The 18,011-nt window shown below is 43.0% G+C and overlaps 1 protein-coding gene across 5 annotated transcripts in view; it reads left to right on the top strand.

The window, feature by feature from the left end:
• The window catches only part of FRMD4A (FERM domain containing 4A), a 328,386-nt gene extending 313,692 nt beyond the window's left edge, over nt 1-14,694 (top strand). For 3 of the 5 annotated variants that reach the window (XM_084868155.1, XM_084868157.1, XM_084868159.1), the window contains one exon: nt 11,512-14,694. In XM_084868155.1, coding sequence (XP_084724281.1) covers nt 11,512-11,614 — 103 coding nt within the window. In that variant the 3' untranslated portion in view covers nt 11,615-14,694. Of the gene's footprint in view, nt 1-1,160; nt 1,233-11,511 lie in introns of all 5 variants that reach the window. The other 2 variants (XM_084868156.1, XM_084868158.1) reach the window with 1 other exon arrangement.
• Nucleotides 14,695-18,011: the final 3,317 nt, after the last annotated feature.

Genomic DNA, 18,011 nt, shown 5'->3' with positions numbered 1-18,011 from the left:
GAAGGTAGGAGAGCTAATGTTTATTAAGTGCTTGCTGTATACTCAAAGGTTGGAACCTTCTTCTAACATATATGAGCTCATATAATCTCATTGAAACCTTGCTCGGGAAGTATCATATCTTTTCGTTTTATAGATGAGGCTAAGAGAAAATAAATGCTTTGCCCAAAGTCACAATGGTTGGTTGGAGCTGACACTTCAGCCCTGTGCTCTGTGAGCCATAAGCCCTGTCTCTTTCCATTAGGCCAGTGGTCCTTAAAGTGCAGTCCCCAGACCAGTAGCATGAACGTCACCTAGGATCTTGTTAGAAGTGCGGGTTCTCAGGCCCACCCATGGTCTACTGAGTTAAAAAGTCTGGGGCTGGTCTGAAGTCTGTGTTTTAACAAATCCTCCCATTCAAATTTCTTGTGTCCACTCCCACTTCTTGGTCTGTCTTTGGAGCAGCAACTTCCCCTCTGTCATTATTATAGATCATGAAAACACTCTCTTAGTCACCATCCACACTCCAGCTGTAGCTTGTGTGGTCTGGCAGCTGCTAGGCCTAGGGCTCTGGAGTCTCTCCAAGATTAATTCACTTAAAAAATGACAGATCTTCTGTATCTAAGGTACCTCCACTGGTAAATCATCTCACCTAAATAAGGATCCAGGCTCTTTCTCTGGATCCCCAGATTTTCTCCATCATATCCAATTTTACCTGACCCAAATGTATTTATTTAAGACAGCAGCCTCTGGAATTTATAAGCACCCCTCAGATGCATACACAGTGAGCTGGTCTGAAACCCTGCCTGGGTTTCACCACACAAAGCTAGTGAGGACTCAAGACAAATTTGAAACAAAAAGGTATTTGAAGTAAACAAAAAGGTTCTTGAAGTAAACTCTTCCATCAGATTGAGTTGAATTATCATTAATAACTATTTTCTGTGATGTGACAAGAAAATGAGAAATGGGTAAAAAGTGCCAATGCCTGCCTTCCTACCAAAACTAGAGAGGTCTTTTGACTCGCTCATGGGGTTGAAAGTTCTGTGTGACTTATTTGTCACTAACACTGAACGTGTAGTCAACCAGTCTTTCCAATGTATCAATGAGCTACAAATCATGTCTGTGTCGGTTCCTCTCTTTAACATGACCTCTCTTCTCTTCCTCCTTTGCTTTCCTTTGTTCAGAGAAGCAACAGAACACTCGCCCATTATGGACGGGTCTGAGTCTCCAACTCACCAAAGTACTGATGAGTAGAGGTATCGTAAGGGAATGTTTTGTTCTTACAGCCCTTCCCCCTTCACTGCTTTGGAGTGTGTGATCTCAAATGTGTTGCATATGTGTTGCCCTTGCCCATATCATAATCCCCAGAAGGAAACATCTGCATGGTGTGGAAGCCGTTGTTTTATGTTGATTTCTAGATACATGTGGAACTATATGTTTATATGTATATTTTTAAATTAGATGTTAGTTGTTCTTACATGACTTCCCAGAAAAGACCCCAGAGTGTGTTTTAGACCTTCCCAGACTCTATGTACGTGCAGATATTTATAGACACTTTTACTGATTTAGTAACCCCTGTCCATGGAAATAACAGCATCATGCAATTTAAGTTTCAAAGCACAAAGGGCAGACTTAGTTAGCAGAAGCACTGGAAAAATCTTCCTCTCATGTTATCCTCCCAGCATTCTTAAGTGGCAGCGTGTAATCTACAAATGCTGTAGTGCCCTGCTTTCCCCAAATGTGGTCCATAGAACAGCATCACCATCATCTTGGAGCTGGTTAGAAACCTAAACTCCTGGGCCTACAAATTTGAATCTGCATTTTTAACAAGATCCTTGGGCGAATCAAATTTACTGCTACAGTGGGCATCAAAACAGTAGCACCTGGTGTGGGTCCTGTTCTCAGGCCAGTAGAACCTAATGGGATGAGACATGAAATTAAGTAACATTTCAAGGATTAACAAAAAAGATAAGAATACTATTACGAAGTGGATAAGTTTATTCAATTAAAAGAAAAAATGGAACCATCACTATATTCTAGGAACAATGCTAGAGACCAGAGTTCGAAGAGTTCAAGTTCAAATCAAGAAACTTTCAGCAGTTATGTATAAAGTGATCTGAGACTTTAGGCAGAGGCCTAGAAGCTTTTCCAAGGGCAAAAACACAGGTACAGAAACAAGCAGGGTGTCTGGGAAACAGCAAAGAGTCTTGTTTGCTATAGAAAAAGAGCTGGACTTGAGCCTGAAGAGTGGGGCAGGACAAGATCCTGAGCAAATTGGGAGATACAGAACAGATTTACTGTGAGTCCCCTGAGTTGGCACATAAGGAATTAGGAAACAGGTGCTTGGCCTTTAAGAGGAAGATGGTGTGAAACAAAATTTGAGTAAATTTAAAAGACTTACTGACTTCATTTACTTGTTCATGAATCAGACAGCATTCAGCGCAGAGGACAAGGGCTGTGTATTGTAGAATCTAATGAACAAAATGAACTAACAAGCAAAGTACAAACAAACTCATAGATAGACAGCAGGCAGGCAGCTCTGGTGAGGGAGAAGTGGGGGAGTGTGTGAAGGGATTGAGATAAAAAAGAAGGAAGGGAGAGAGGGAAGAAAGAGAAGAAAGAGAAAAAGAGAGAGAGAGAGAGAGAGAGAGAGAGAGAGAGAGAGAGAGAGAGAGAGAGACAGCAGGCAGGCAGCTCTGGTGAGGGAGAAGTGGGGGAGTGTGTGAAGGGATTGAGATAAAAAAGGAAGGGAGGGAGGGAAGAAAGAGAAGAAAGAGAAAAGAGAGAGAGAGAGAGAGAGAGAGAGAGAGAGAGAGAGAGAGAGAGAGAGAGAGAGAGGAAGGAAGGAAGGAAGGAAGGAAGGAAGGAAGGAAGGAAGGAAGGAAGGAAGGAAGGAAGGAAGGAAGGAAGGAAGGAAGGAAGGAAAAAGAAAACTCATGGACAGAGAGGGACAACAGTGTGGTAATGGAGGGTGGAGGTGGAAGAGGGTATGAGGGGATAGATGGTGATGGGGGGAAAGAAGAAAGGAGCTCTGAGGAGCTGTACCAGATGAAGGATTTTCATAAGCAGAAGGCAGCAGGAACAAGTCAGCCTCATGAGGCAAAAAGCAGGTTGGGTATTGCAGAGTCACTTTCCTTTGGGGATGGGAGGGGTCTGTCAGGCAGGTTACCTCATTGGTCCTGACAGGCCATTGACAGGTTTAAGATTGTACTTACGGGAAAGCCCAGATTATAGTTAAGTCTCAGTTTGGTGGTAAACAACTCAATTTGGGGCCACTGTCTTATTTTTATTAATCCCACCCCCCTCCGCCTTTGATTGGACTCAGCCTAGTTGAGAGATGTGATGAAAATTTAAGGCATTAGCTTCCTGTTTGGAGATCTCTCCATTTTTTGCTCAATCTCTCTCTGGCATTCACTGTTCACAAAGTCAGGTTCACATGCTTTCAGGTGGTCCTTCTCTTTGATTTATTCTGACATTCTGTTCTTAGGGGGATAATTTGCCTGATGGTTAGTGGCTGTGAATATGCATTAAAGCTTTTGAGAGAACACACCAGGGGGGAACTACTACAATTATTATAAACAGGATAATTCCCAATGTCTGGAGTACAGTTTGGACCCATGACCAAAACTGATCAAAATCCAGTAAGTCAAGGAAGGCCTGTCGAAGGTGTCACTTTAAGCCAACTGGCTTGTCTCAACTTCCCCAACGTATCAATCCAGGTGTAGCAAGTGGTGTTGGTCATAGCACAGTCTATGGGTCAGGACTTTAAAAGGTGTCACCATGCAGGCCAGTAAAATTTAAGGGTCTGTAGGCTGTAAAGGTATTCTTTTTGTCCTGAACACCCTTGCCTTGTGTCCCTTTCTTTGGATACAGAGCCTGAATGCAAAGCTCCCTGGGTCTGGAGTTGTTAACCAGAAAGAAAGAAATATATCCTCAGGGCTAGGGACTCTGACACGATAGAGAAGGCTAGATTTTCCCCGGAGAAACTGATGCATTGAAAATCAGGGAGAAGTTTGGGATGGACAGAGCTATAGAATCACCAGCATCACGGCAAATCCAGCAGTTGTTGGGAGGCTAAATTACCAACCTTTGCAATGGTCTGAGATACATGAACTTTCCAGGTCTGAGCAAGACACAAGGTAGACAAAAGAGTCATAAAGACCCTCATGTGTAAGAAACAGGAAAAAATGGTCAGAGATGGAAGGAGGAATAGAAAGAAACATTCTTGATCTGACATCTTGGGGGAAGTGGTCTACTCAGATGCTGGCTACTTTTGTCCTAGTTTGATTGTGAGATCTCAGGTGTTTGCACAGGACCAGAAGTCAGATCGAGCCGCCTTCAGGTATGAAGTATGCAACCATGATTCAGCACCTCCTGATTTGCCCACGGTGCCAATGGTCAAGAGTTCCTGGTACTAAAGATCTGATGAGAGCTCATTGTGATGGAATTGACAGGGAGATTTGGTTATTTCTGTGATATACAACATCTTAAGATAATAAGTGGAATTATGACTGATAATACCAGGACATATCAGATTTCTAGGAATGTCATACAATTTCTAGGATGCACTTATTAGAATTCCAACCCTTAGAATCCTTAATTCCTAGTGAACACTAAAAAGTAAGCACTTGTGAACTGTTTGTTATACTAGCATTCTGTGGATTGGAAAACTTATCATTACATTTCATAATTTCCAGAAGAACATTCTCCCTCACCGTAAATGTTTCAGTGTGGCACAAACCATGCTGACTGATAGACCTGGCATTACATACAGAGATGTGGGAAAGCCGACTCTAAAAAGGATTCTCACCCTTCACAAGCTTCTGCCAGTTTTCCCTGGATCCACTCTGCAGGCTCCAGAGAAAGTGGGGTTTAAAGAGAGAGTGTAACCCTGGTATCTACCAGAAACTGGGCAAGGTTTTCCACTGATTTAATTTTAGTTTCTCCTCAGCTGTTTTAAGGGAATAACTGGTAGCAGTTTATTGGAAAATTCCTAAGAGTCTCGTCAACCTTGGGAGGGGTCTATATAGGGGCATCTGTAAGGCCACGGACTTGGCAGACTTTTATTCAGGTCTTATAGTCTCCTTACAGTGGGAAGGCAGTTCAGAGAGAGGATTAGACTGTGAGTACTCAGGTAAAGGAGGATGGAAGGGAGCAGTAGGAACATATCAGTCCTATAGTCTTTAGTTGTAGGTACTACTGTGTGTTTAATTTTTTATTAGCCTTTTGCAATGAATCTTTAAGTGAAGTTATTTTGGAATCTTGAAGCCTCTTGGAGGTTTAAGCATGCCAGTAAAAATAGGTATCCCATTCTGTTTTAATTGGGGGCCCTGGCTTTCAAGTACACATCTTAAATGAATGCTCAACTCTAATTGTAACACTGCCCATAATGGCTGTCAATCTATATATGGAGGCAAAGTGAGACAAGCTTAAATGATCAGAAATTGAGTTTATTCAGGAATAGCAAAGTAATTGCAATTCTAAAAATGCTTGATATATTCAGCTACTGGTGAGTCCATTGAGGGTTTGGGGCAGGCTGTATTTATGGGCAAGAAGGGAAAAGGGGATAGAGTTCAGCCAGTGTCTAAACAATAAGCTTATTGGCTCCAGGTTAGAGATTCTTGGTGGATATTCAGTTGTTGGAAGAGAAGACTTGTGAACTGTTTGTTATACTAGCATTATACAGGTAACTGGTCTCTCAGCTTTTAAGTTCTGTTTTTCTGAAGGCACATGTGTGACATTCTCCATTTCCTATCCTCCAGTTCCATTTTAGATAGAAATGCTTTCACATTTCCCCTCTTGATCAAGGTATTTTGCAGAAAGTATCACTGATCAACCATATTATTTAGGTGTTGCTTTCTTTCTTCCTCTTGTATTTTTTTCTTGGTCAAAGACATTGTTAGATGGAGAACGTGTCCCTCAGAGCAGAGAAGGTTCATTCTCAAGTGTCTAATACCATAGAAGAGGGAAATGGCAGATGGATTTCAGTAGCCTCATTGGAACAACAAGAAATGTTAACAACCAAACTGTAAATTTGGGTCAGGGTAGCTGAGTCAGGGAATAAGGAAGACCAGATATGGGCATGAATAGATTTGGTGGTTGGAGATAGGCTGGTGTCTTCTGATTTGAGAAGGGCTATAAATTCCTCTAAGATTAGACTAAGTTTCCTGTATGAATCTGTGTTGACCATCTCCATTTTTTCCATAACATAAGTGACTCCATTTTAGTTAGGGTCTACATTTCCACGTTTTGATAAAGTCCCTATTAGGGAGTATTGATCACTTGTATATTGCTAGGTGTTTCTTCTGCATGAACTTCATCCATTTTGTCTATTTTTCCTAACCATGCCACGACTGGATATCTTCCTCAGGGTGAGAGAAGCTTTCAGGGTTGATAGCAACTAAAAGGTCACATCTGAGCAACTTCTCATAGTGGATCAAAGAGGAGGTCAAGGCAGAGAGATTTTTGTCCAGGATATAGGTGTTAGATATCAGTTTGAAATACTAGGCATTAAGGATAGAAAATAAACCAGGTACAGGAATGACCAGCATTTCTACCACCGTGGGAGATATGAGGTTTTAGGTGGCAAATCCAGCAGCCTAGAAAGTTACCACGCTTTTCAATCACCTGGCAGATACAGGCAAGGGCATTTTATATATGGATAAGATCAAGGGAAAATAGGAGAAGAAAAAACAAAACAAAACAAAACAAAACAAAAAAACAGAAAAGTAGAATAGTCTAATTTTTCCCCTCCTGACTTTTGTAGAGGAAAACAGTGTTGGAAGTAAGCTTTAAGTTCTGCTGGCCTGGCCTATGTTTGGGATAGCTGTCTATATCCAGTGTTGTCTGCTGCTGACTGCATGGAGATCATGAGTTTGAAATCATCAGTGGCTTTGCTGGTCCATTCAGGTCTTGTGACTCTTAAATAGGGACGGATGCCTTCACATTTAGCTGCATGGGAATTGGTGAGAAGCACCAGGAAAGGCTTTTCCAACAAGGGCAGAGGGAGTCCTTTATGTTTATGTCTTTTTCAGTAGACATATTCTCTAGGACAGCAGTCACCAACTGGTGGTCCATGGACCACTGGTGATCCGTGAGGTCCAAAAGGTTGGCAATTGCTGCTGTAGGAAGTAGGTCATGAGAAGAATGAGAGGTCAGGCTGTATTCACTGTAGGCTTTTTTTTTTTTTTTTTTTTTTAACTTTTGAGAGATGTTTCTGGAAATAGAGAACAAAGAGCTAGCAATATTTTAATAGATCCCATTGGGCAAGGCAATGATCAGAGTATGGGGAATGAGGCAGCTGTACGGGTCTGCAGGTTATTCTTTCACAGGGAGCAAACTTATGTTTTTCAAAAGTTAAGGAAGGACCCTTAGATTCTCTAGAACAGTGACAGCACCTTGGTCCAGGGAATTCCCAAGGCTCGCAAATTTTTGTAATTGGGTTTTAATGATGCCACATTCAGCCTTTCTGCTAGTCCTGAAGACTGAGGACAATATGGACAGTCAGTCTCTGTGGAGCAGAGAAGAGACTCCGCAGAGTTCTTAGATTGTCTGGCCAGGAAAATGAGTTCTGAGGTCACTGTGCAAAGCAGTAGGGGCGCCCCAGGGAGGGATGGTGTTTTCAAGTAATTTCTTTGCTACAGAAAACGTTTCTACCCAGTGAGAAACATACAGATCATGACCAGCTCATATTTGTTCACTTGTTTTAACAGTTGTGTTTAGATTAATCAAGAAAATTTCTCAAGATATTAAGCAGTTAACCAAATCTTGTTATTTTCCTTGCTGACAAATTGTGTAATAGAGATAACCAAACTTATTTGACTAGGATATAAGTTGTATTTCTGCATTATAGTAAAGCTGATAACTGAATACATGCCTATTTTAATTGAACCAGCACACTTAAACTAGCTTTTATTTACTAAATATTTATCCTAGATCACATAAACTTTGAAAAAACATCTGGGTTAAGTTTCTATATTTCTGAGCATTTAGAATACTTAATTTGATAAGTGCTTATTTTTCTTCAAGCCAGTTAACTAGAGCTCATTTACAAACTAATTTTGGTAATGCTACCCAGAAGTAGAAAAACATTACCCATTTGCAATATATATACATACATGTACAACAGAAATTTTAATTTTTAAATTTTGGCCTTGAGATAAGTATGATAACGCAAAAGTCACTAGTTTATAGAAAAAAACAAAAACAGATGGCCACAAGTCAGATTTCTGGCAGAATCTTAAAGATTCCTTTTCTTTAGTTAAGCATTAGTCTCTCAGAGCCCAATTAATACCTCAATGCCTGAGCATGTTCTTGAGGTTGGCAGGTGATCCAGTGTCAGTCTAGCCTGTGTCATGACCACCTTATCCTGGTATGAGTCTTAGGGTTAGTTGGGAAGCCCTCTAACAGCTTTAAGTGCTCAACTTGTGCCCATTAGTTTTGCAGCTTTGGCTTCTGAGGTTCCCATTAATCATAGAACTATTACCCCTTGCTTCATGGGCACATTGACAGAAACCGACAGTAGCCAAAAGATGGTACTGTGGACCAGCCAAGAGAAAGCCTTAGGTGTGCACCAGAAGCAGCTCCCAAAGTAAAACTGGGCCTGAACCAGCAGACCTCAACCAGTGTGAACTGTAGACTAACCAAGGGCTAGTGCTTGGTGCTCTGTTAGAGCCTCTTGTCAGTCCAGACTAACCCATTAGGCTTGTACTGGGAAGCCAATTAGATTGATAACACAGTGCAAAGAGAGCTGAACTCAGGATCCAGAGGAGCTTACCTGTGGCCCTTGGAAATGGGGGAAAAGAGAACTCAAAAGATTCACAGGGACCAGAGTCTGTGTTTCTCGTCCTTGAAGCTGTGAGATACCTCCTTTGGGTTCTAGCACTGCCATCAAACTGTTAAAAGAACAAAATCCAACTGAGTAAATTTTTGAAATCTTTTTGGCTTTATTCATTTAAGTCTCAACTTCATTCCTTGAGGAATCAAAAGCTGTACTTGTCTTCCAAATCTGGTCTTTACAAGAATAGAAATGCAGCACTCAAAGCAATTCAGAGCTTACCTATCCTTTTTACCAATCCCCAAAACTCCCCTATTCATCTCAAAAGGCTTGCAGTTACTGTAAAAGATGTGGATTCAGAAAACAGTTTTTTCCAGTGCCTATGAGATATAAATGTTCTACCTGGTCTTCTCTAGGAGTTCTCATCTGGGCTGTTTCTTTTAAAGGCAAACTTAGGGGAAGTAATTCTTATCAGAAGGGGAAAAAAAGATGGGGAAGGCTATTTGGAACTTAGGCAAATAAACAATCTTAAGTGTCTTCTCCACAAATATTAATGAAAAGTTTTAGCCATCTGAGCATGTAACCTTAATCTATTACAACTTCCAGAAACATGGCTTGGATCCAACTCTTCTTTGATAAACTAGTGAGGTTTGCCTCATGACTCAGGGCAAAGGTGGAGCCAGGACTTGCTAGTTCTCTTTCCATCTCCCTATCTACTTCCTGCTCCTGAAACTGTATTCTTAGGAGGAAACTGACATCTTCATGATGTGAAAGCTGCTTGGCCTTGCAGCTTTCAAACTGAGAACCAGTGACTATGACTGGAGGACTCTAATTGGGCCACCTGAGTCACTTATCCACCCTAAATGAGGGTATGGGGTGACACCTGGTGGAGAGCACATAAAGGCACAGAGGGACTCCACCAGGGCGCCAGCATCCACACTCACTCCCCCAAAACAGCCAATGTCCACTATGGGGTCCAACCACCTTTTGCCACAAAAAAAGTTTCTCAATTCACACGCACAATGGCACACATCTGCTTTCTCAGGGCAAAGAGGAATTTTGCAGAGAGGATGTAATGGAGTCAGGCATGGACCATGCAGATGCTCCATTTCTTTAGTTAAGATATCCATGGCTAGGACCTAACTAATTAAGAGACTTTGTTACTTTGCTTCTGAAGCCACACTTAAACAGCATTAACTGGGGTTCCTGGCACAAGACTCTCATTAAGATGGTATACACACAGTATGCTTATAGTGCCTTGGGATTTCCCAGCTTTCCTGGTGGTTTTTTTTTTTTTTTTTTTTAAAGCCAGATGAGAAACATTTATAAAATCCAGAATGTCTTCATCCATGTGTTCCTACAGAAATCAAACAGAAAAGTGATGTTGACTGATCATTCTCAATCATAAACTGGTTCTTGAGGCCATGTTTAAGATACTCTTTAAACTTGCTCTTCTTTGAACTACATTGGATTGGAGGCTCTTCCTGTCACCCATCCCAAGCATAACACTAGCACTAGGTACCAGGAGATCATCAGCAGAGGAGAGAATCTTCTGACATTTATGGAAAGTCCGATGGTGTTATCAAATAGATATTCCTACTCCCTCGCTGGCATATGCTCTTGGGAGGTCAAACTTGAAAATCCAGCCTTACCAAGACACAGACCTACTAACTCATAGTCACAGCCCAGTGTCCTTCACAGGGACATTCTTTCCAAAACTGAAGGCTGTGGTCACAGGCCTAGAGGCTTCATCCCTTCAGGAATCGGCACAAATGTAATCCCACGAGGAGTAAAAGCAAAAGGCACAAGAGAGGGTAAACAAGACACTCCAGGCCACAGCACAGCTGTAGGGCAGAGCACCAGGTTAGCCACGTCAACATCTGTGACTGCGGCCATGAAGGCAGGACCTACGGGCAAACTCCAGCTCATTCCCACCTTCACCAAGATAATGTCTGACCTTTATCTTACCCTGAAAGAGCTAGTTTAGGGTCACTAGAGAGGGGCTCTTTTTCCTGAACATGATCCCTAGTGATGATTATCAGCTTCAACATACATAGCTCTGTGATCACCTCTTGATGTGTAAAAATTCCTTCTACTCCACCTACATAGTGCTGCCTACCTGAAAGTCTTTTTAGAAGTCTCTTGTTTTCTCTATACTTTCTTATATATTTTCAACATACCTTTTTTATAATCACAAAACACGTTATTTGAAATAGTAAGCATTGGTTCAGCATTTTTCAAAGCTTGGTTTAAAATATGATTCCAGTTTCACTATGGGGAAATCTAACATTTTAAAAGTTCTAGGACAATAAAATCTGGTTAGCCCTAGGGCCCAGGAAGGGCTACCCAAAGCAGCTGTTCTGTGGGAAAGGAAACCTGAGAAACCCAGCCCCAGGGGCTATCCAGTGTACACAGGGGGACCACGGGAGGTTTCTGAAAGCACCTGTGCCCAGCATACCCAGTGCACCGCAGACCAAATAAACCCGCACCTCTCGGGTGGAGCCCAGACCTGAGGTTTTTGAGATTTCCCGGGTGACTCCAGCATGCAGACCAACTGCATAAGTAAGCATTAGCTCCACTATCCTCCTTCACAGATGTCATAGGTTAGGTCCCCTTTATATCTACTCAGGCCTAGCTCCTTGTAGACAGGGAAGTCTACTGCTCAGTATGAAACCCTACAAAATCAGCACACACTTGTGAAAGCAGGCTGGCAAACGCCACTCCCCACTCACCATCTGCTCTCCTTGGATTCCCTACAGGAGCTACAGTGACAGCTGTTTCCTGGACTCCCCCCTGTATCCAGAGCTCGCTGACGTCCAGTGGTACGGCCAGGAGAAAGCCAAGCCGGGGACCCTCGTGTGAGCCAGCCGGCCTCAATCTGACCGCCTCAACGCCATTCTGAGATCACCTCACTGCCTCTCATTTGCCTTACCCAGACGCACTGTCACCCTACACCAGCTTCGGCCCTCAGCACTTTTTCCTCCTGTCTCCGCATCCCCTCACAACTCAAAAACCTGACTGAGGAGACATTATGGAAGGTTCCGGTCCCACTGTGTGTCCCCTGGCTCTCTCGCCCACAGAGAGCCAGGCACCTGTCCTTAATGGTACCTTGGTGGCTTCCCCCTGCCATGACAGCCCCCAGGCCAGGAACCATCAGGAAAGCTGGCTGGCCTCAAATTCCTGTGGACAGGTGTTACAGAGGACAGGGAAGGAGACTACTGTGGGTGGCCCAGAAAGTCTGTTAAGCTGTGGCCAGCCTGCTGCCTGGACATGCCAACCAGGCACTTCAGGAACAGGCCGCCTAGTGGGAAGGCTCTTGACACCTGAAACATTCCTTGGGCAGTGGCTCTTGGGGGAGTGGGGAGGAATGAAACAGGACGCTCATCACATCAGAGATGCATCAGAGGATCACAATCAGTTCTATGCTGCCAAAGATTTAAAAAATTAAAACACAAAAAATGAGAGGGGCCAAGAGGAAGACATTCTTTGTGTAACAAAATCTCTTTCAAATTCTAAACTGCTACAACACCCAAGTCCAAGTCAACCATTTGTAAACTGTTTCCCCTCTTTATTGCCTCTCCCTAACGTCCACCTTCTCTCTCGGGAGAGCCAGGAAAACTCAGTGATGTGACACGAAAGTCGGATCTCCGTGAGTCTGGATGCTGAGGACTGACCTGTGGGGAGCAGCGGAGTGTGCTATCAGCCCTGGCCAGTGCCCAAGCCCAGGACACAGCTGCTTTCCTTTGGGATTTGTAGGAGACATAAGGTGATAAAGCCAAAAGTGGTTCTCTCTCATTAAAACAACCTGTAAACAATCCTGTTTTTTTTATTTTGTTTTGTTTTGTTTTGTTTTTTTGTACAAGGTGTTTCATTATATTTTTTTACAAGAAACCAAGGGAAAAAAGCACATTGCAATTCATTCAAGTGTTTAACTGTTGGGGCTCATTTTATGTTTGTTAGCACTTGTGTGACAAAGAGCTCAGATCCAACTTCAGTTACCAATGTGTCACTTATTCAAAAACCCAACTATGCCCTTAGGTAGAAAGATTTTACTCATGTGTCTACTAAGGCAGAGCAGGGTTGAAAAAAATACCAGCTCTCAGGGGGCCCAGATGCCTACAACAGTGTCAGCCACCTGATGTACCACACTTGTCTGCAGGTACCAAAAGAAGAAAGAAGAGCAAAAAACGGTGTGGGAACTGCACGTTTACATGTGCTTTGAGCTATGCTTAAAACACAACTGGAAAGCCATCAATCTTCACAGGCCTCAAAACGACTTTTATAATAATAAGTGCACACTCTTAGTTGGATATTCAAAATGGCACAAACACGGTCTCCACAGAGGCGGTATACTGTGCTTATCGGCACAAGTTGGGGGTGGGGGATATTTTTACCTCCCTTGTAATGACTTACCGAAAAGGCATTGGGCAGCCAGAGACAGGAGCCAGGGTGGGGGTAGTTTTGTGGGAGAGCAGGACTGAAGTTAGCTTTAGCATAAAAAGAAAAACCTTTGTTCTTTATGTATATGTAATCCAAGAATAACAATAGACTCCACCAGACCAGGAGGGTATGGATGGACATTAAACAAAATAACTAACCCGGTGCACCCTCTGCTGCAGCGGACAAAGCGTGTGGATTCACAGCCGGCTGGATGATTCAGGGCCTGGTCCCTGAGGCCCTGTGCACAGCTGGGCTGGTGATAGCAGCTTGCGGAAGGGATTACTATTCACAGAACACTTTAGGGGTAAACCCTGCAGAATACATAAAACTGGTTATAATGTTAAAATGATTCTGGGGATTGATTGGGGGGTGGGAGGGTATATTTTTGTTGCCCTTATTCTGATGATCAAAGCTACAAATAGCAGATTTTTTTCCCTCCCCACTTGGAAACATTATATATTGGTCCATTTTTTTTTTCTTTCTCCCAAAACTGATATGTGGATAAATAAACTGGAGTATTCACAACAGGAGCAGTCAGTCAAAGGGGAAATAGAAACGATGACAAGGTTCTACAACATATACAGTAATGGAGCATCAAGTCTGAAGTCAATCGGGTCAAGTTTTAAGAATGAGAGATGAAAATTCTTTCCAAACACCTGGGTTCTGGATTCTGGGGGCAGAAAGAAATGGAGCAGGAGAGGGATTATAATTCAGACCAACATCACAATAGTCTGGTAGTAAAGACAGAAATTAAGTAAAACAGGTTTTACTGTTTAGCTGCGTTCAGTTACTACGAAGTGTACATAAAGTATTAGTCCTTTGAGACTGACATGATTAAGGAATGATCAATGTAGTGGGCAACAATAGAGTAATTGTACACAAGCACTTGCAAGCTCTTTATAGATCCCTATTTCTTTAAAACAAAAGATGAACCATAAAGCCTGGTCTGATATAAAGCCCCATTGGATTCTGTGGACACGTGTAAGAAACTACCTGTTTAGCCAAAAGACTGGCAAAAACGCCTATATCAGATTGTTGCTAGCCAGGTGAATTTTTTATTTTATTATGCGGAGGTGAGTGTTGAAGAAGTTAAAATTCCAATTTGTTTTCATTCAGTATTAGTTTAGTTCTAAATATAGCAAACCCCATCCAGGTGCTATCCGATGACCAGTTACTGCTTAGTTAACTAGGTGTAAAGTTTTTCATACACAATGTCAATAGTTTATTACAAGTTGTGTAAAATGGACTCTAGTTTAATAATGGGGGAGAGAAGGATGAAGTTGCTCCTGAAACTGACTGTAGAGCATGTAAAATGATTTTACTGGATTCTGTTCAACTGTAATCAATGAAAAAGATGTATGTTGTAGACAAAATTGCAGAATTAAAAAGAAATCTGCTTTTAATTTATTCTTTTTGTATTAAGAATTTGTATAGTACCTTTACATTTTGCAAAACAGTGTTGTCGACACTTATTAAAGCGTTTTCAAAATGAAGAGATCTCAGTTGCTGTTTGGCGATCTTGTTTGTTTCTAAATGACAAATGCTTAAGATGTGCTGGAAATCTGTAACTCTGTTGCTATTGTCCTCACCAGGCTCATTTTTAAAAGTCAACTTGCAGATGCTATTCTTTTTAATCAATTTTTTAAATTTCATTTTTAAGTACAGTTTGAATTCAACATTGTTTTGTATTGATGTCAGTTATACAGCACAGCGGTTAGACAATCATACACTTTACAAGTGTTTCCCTGATATTTCCAGTACCCACCTGGCACCATATGTAGTTATTACAATATTGTCGACTATATTCCCTATGCTGTACTTTACTTCCCCATAACTATTTTGTAACTGCCAATCTGTACTTCTTAGTCCTTCTCCTTTTATACCTAGCCCCTCAACAGTCCTCCCTCTGACATCCATCAGTCTGTTCTCTGTATCTGTGTCTCTGTTTCTATTTTGTCTATTCATTTATTTTGTTCTTTAGATTCCACATATAAGTGAAATTATATGGTGTTTGTCTTTGACTTATTTTACTTAGCTGTAATACCCTCTAGATCCATCTATTCTCTCATCAGATCTTAATCTTTTTATGGCAAAGTACTATTTCATGGTATTTACCACATATGTACCACAGCTGCTTTTTATCCACTCATCTATTGTACAGATGCTATTTTTATTGTCTTGTTAGATGTTGTAGACAAGCTCAGTTCATTTACTAGAGGCTAATTCTTACTCTATTTTTAATTTCCTTTTGTTACTTAGAGATGATATGTTCTCAATTATGTATCTTCCCTTCTTTATAAAGGATGTGAGATTAGAGATCACACTTTGTCAGGATGCTAGGTTAGTGTTTGTATCACTGTTCATTATAAAGAGTTACCCAAGTGCAGCATGTGCTAGGCATAGGCACTGTCTCCACAGAGCAGCCCTTGGTGGAAGAGACACTGTAGGACCCTGGGCTCTGGAGGTCAGCCCTTGTCAATCTCCGTGGTCCCTGGTTCTGTGTGGGATGCATAGGGCCAATCAGGGAGACAGGCAGGATGCACAGGCTTTTTGTCACCACTGCTGTTCACTGCTGTGCTCACACCACAGCTCAAATTCTGTCCCAGTCCTCCAGGTCAATCCACCAAAGCAATAGCCAACTGGGCCTGCCGGTTCAAAGAGCCCTTTGTTTAAGGGCATAAAGGTAACTGGCTGACTTCAGGAGTGAATTTGCTGCAATTGAATCCCTGACCCCTAGTCTAAGCTAACATGTATCTCTTCTTTAGCAGGAAACTAGAATCTGGCGGCCAATAACATCCCTGGATGGAAAGTCCTCCCCAGATGAAAAGCCCTTGCTGAAGTATTTGCCACCACAGCTAACCCTGCCAAAAATGAGAACAACCACCCTGGCCAGTTTCTCAGTGCTTAGAGTTTCAGCCTATATAGACCAAAGGGTCATGGGTTCAATTCCCGGTCAAGGGCACATGCCTTGGTTGCAGGTTCAATCCCCAGCCCCAGTAGGTGTGTGAGGAGGAGGCAACCACTTGATATGTCTCTCTCATGTGAGTGTTTCTCTCCCCTTCACTTCTTTTCACTATCTAAAAATCAATGGAAAAAATATCCTCAGTCTATGGATGAGGGTTAAAAAAAGAGAGAGAGCAATCCACTAAAAATGCAAAGCATGCTTGGAAGTGAGCCTATTAAGACAGCATTTTATATTTCCTAAAGCTTTCCTCAGGAAAGCAACCAGATCCCTCTAGCTCAAGATAATCTACACTAATCCTATATAATAAAGAGCTAATATGCAAATGGTCATCACGGCCTCACGTCATAACAGCTTAGACACTCAACACTGAGGAGAGAGGAATGGGGACCAGCAGGCACAAATGAGCTTAAAGAGAGGAATGGGGACCAACCAGGCTGCAGTCTGAGAGAGGGACAAGCCGCCCACCCCATTGTCCTGGGTGCCAACAGCTGTGCCTGTGCCTGTGGCCCAGGAGAGGGACAAGCCCCCTGCCCCGGGCACCAACTACTGGGGCTACAGCCCAGAAAAGGGACAAGCCACCAGCCTCATGGTCCCAGGCACCCACCCTGCAGTCCCAGGAGCCTGCATCTGTGGCCCAGGCAAAGCTGCCTGCCCATGGTCCCTCGAGGCTGTGGCCAGCCTGGATGAAGCTAGATCAGGTCCCGGGTGCCTGCAGCCAGCCAGAGAGAGGAAAGCCTGGGTCTTGGGTGCCTGTGACTGGCTGGAGGAGTGAATCCAGGGTCCTGGGCGCAGGGCTAGACAGAGGCAGTTAGGGTGATTAGGCTGATAGTGGAGCAGTTAGGGGCAATCAGGCAGGCAGACTGAAGTAGTTAGAGGTGACCAGGCTGGCTGGCAGAGGGGTTAGGAGTGATCAGGGAGGCAGGCAGGCAAGCAGTGGGTAGCCAGCGGTCCCAGATTGTGAAAGGCCGTAGGACATCACCAGAGGGGTCCCAGATTGGAGAGGGTGCAGGCTGGGCTAAGGGACCACTCCATGCACAAATTTCATGCACTGGGCCTCTAGTCTATATTAATAAAAGCCTATGTGGTCATCACACCCTTACATCATCATGCCCTCATGCCCTCATGCCATAACAATCCATCATCAGGAGGCTACATGCACAGTGGGTATGCGCAGGTGGGTGGGGACTTGATGCTGCATGTGCAGCCCAGGGTGGGTCCCACAGCTCTGTGTGGCAATGCCAGGGGCAGGTCCTGGCAGCTCTGCATGGCAACAGCAAGGACAGGACCCCCAGCTCTGGCCTACCTCTTGGGGACAATCCATCAAGGAGCCCAGATGGGTGGGCAGGGCCTACCTCTTTGGGAATATGGATTGTGGAGCTCCCACACTGTGAGAGAGCACAGGCCAGGCTGGGGACACCCTCCCCCAGGAGTGCACAAATTTTGTACACCGGGCCTCTAGTTTCAAATAAACATGGATCTCCCACAAGTCTTGTGTATATAAACACACCACAGCTCAGGAAATAAATCTCAGCCACTCATTAAGTTTTATCACACAAAAGCAACTTGCATATGGGAAGGTGGAACTTTTTCGTTGCTTCTTCACTCCTTCTTACCTTTCACACACACACACACACACACACACACACACACACACACACACTCCCTCCTTACACAGTGACAACAAAGCAATTTGGTTATTAGAAAATACAAAAGAAACACCAAACTTCAGTAAAAGCATTCGAAATAGCCACACCTTTTCTTCCTCTCTTCCTCAAAACCAGTTTAAAAAAAAACAAAACAAAAAACTCAGACATAAAATTCTCTTTAAAAAAGGGGGTGTCAGAAAACCATAGA

Source organism: Pipistrellus hanaki (genome assembly GCF_964339955.1).
Source record: "Pipistrellus hanaki genome assembly, chromosome: 1".
Classification (NCBI taxonomy): Eukaryota; Metazoa; Chordata; class Mammalia; order Chiroptera; family Vespertilionidae; genus Pipistrellus; species Pipistrellus hanaki.
This window is presented reverse-complemented; position numbering and strand designations above follow the sequence as displayed.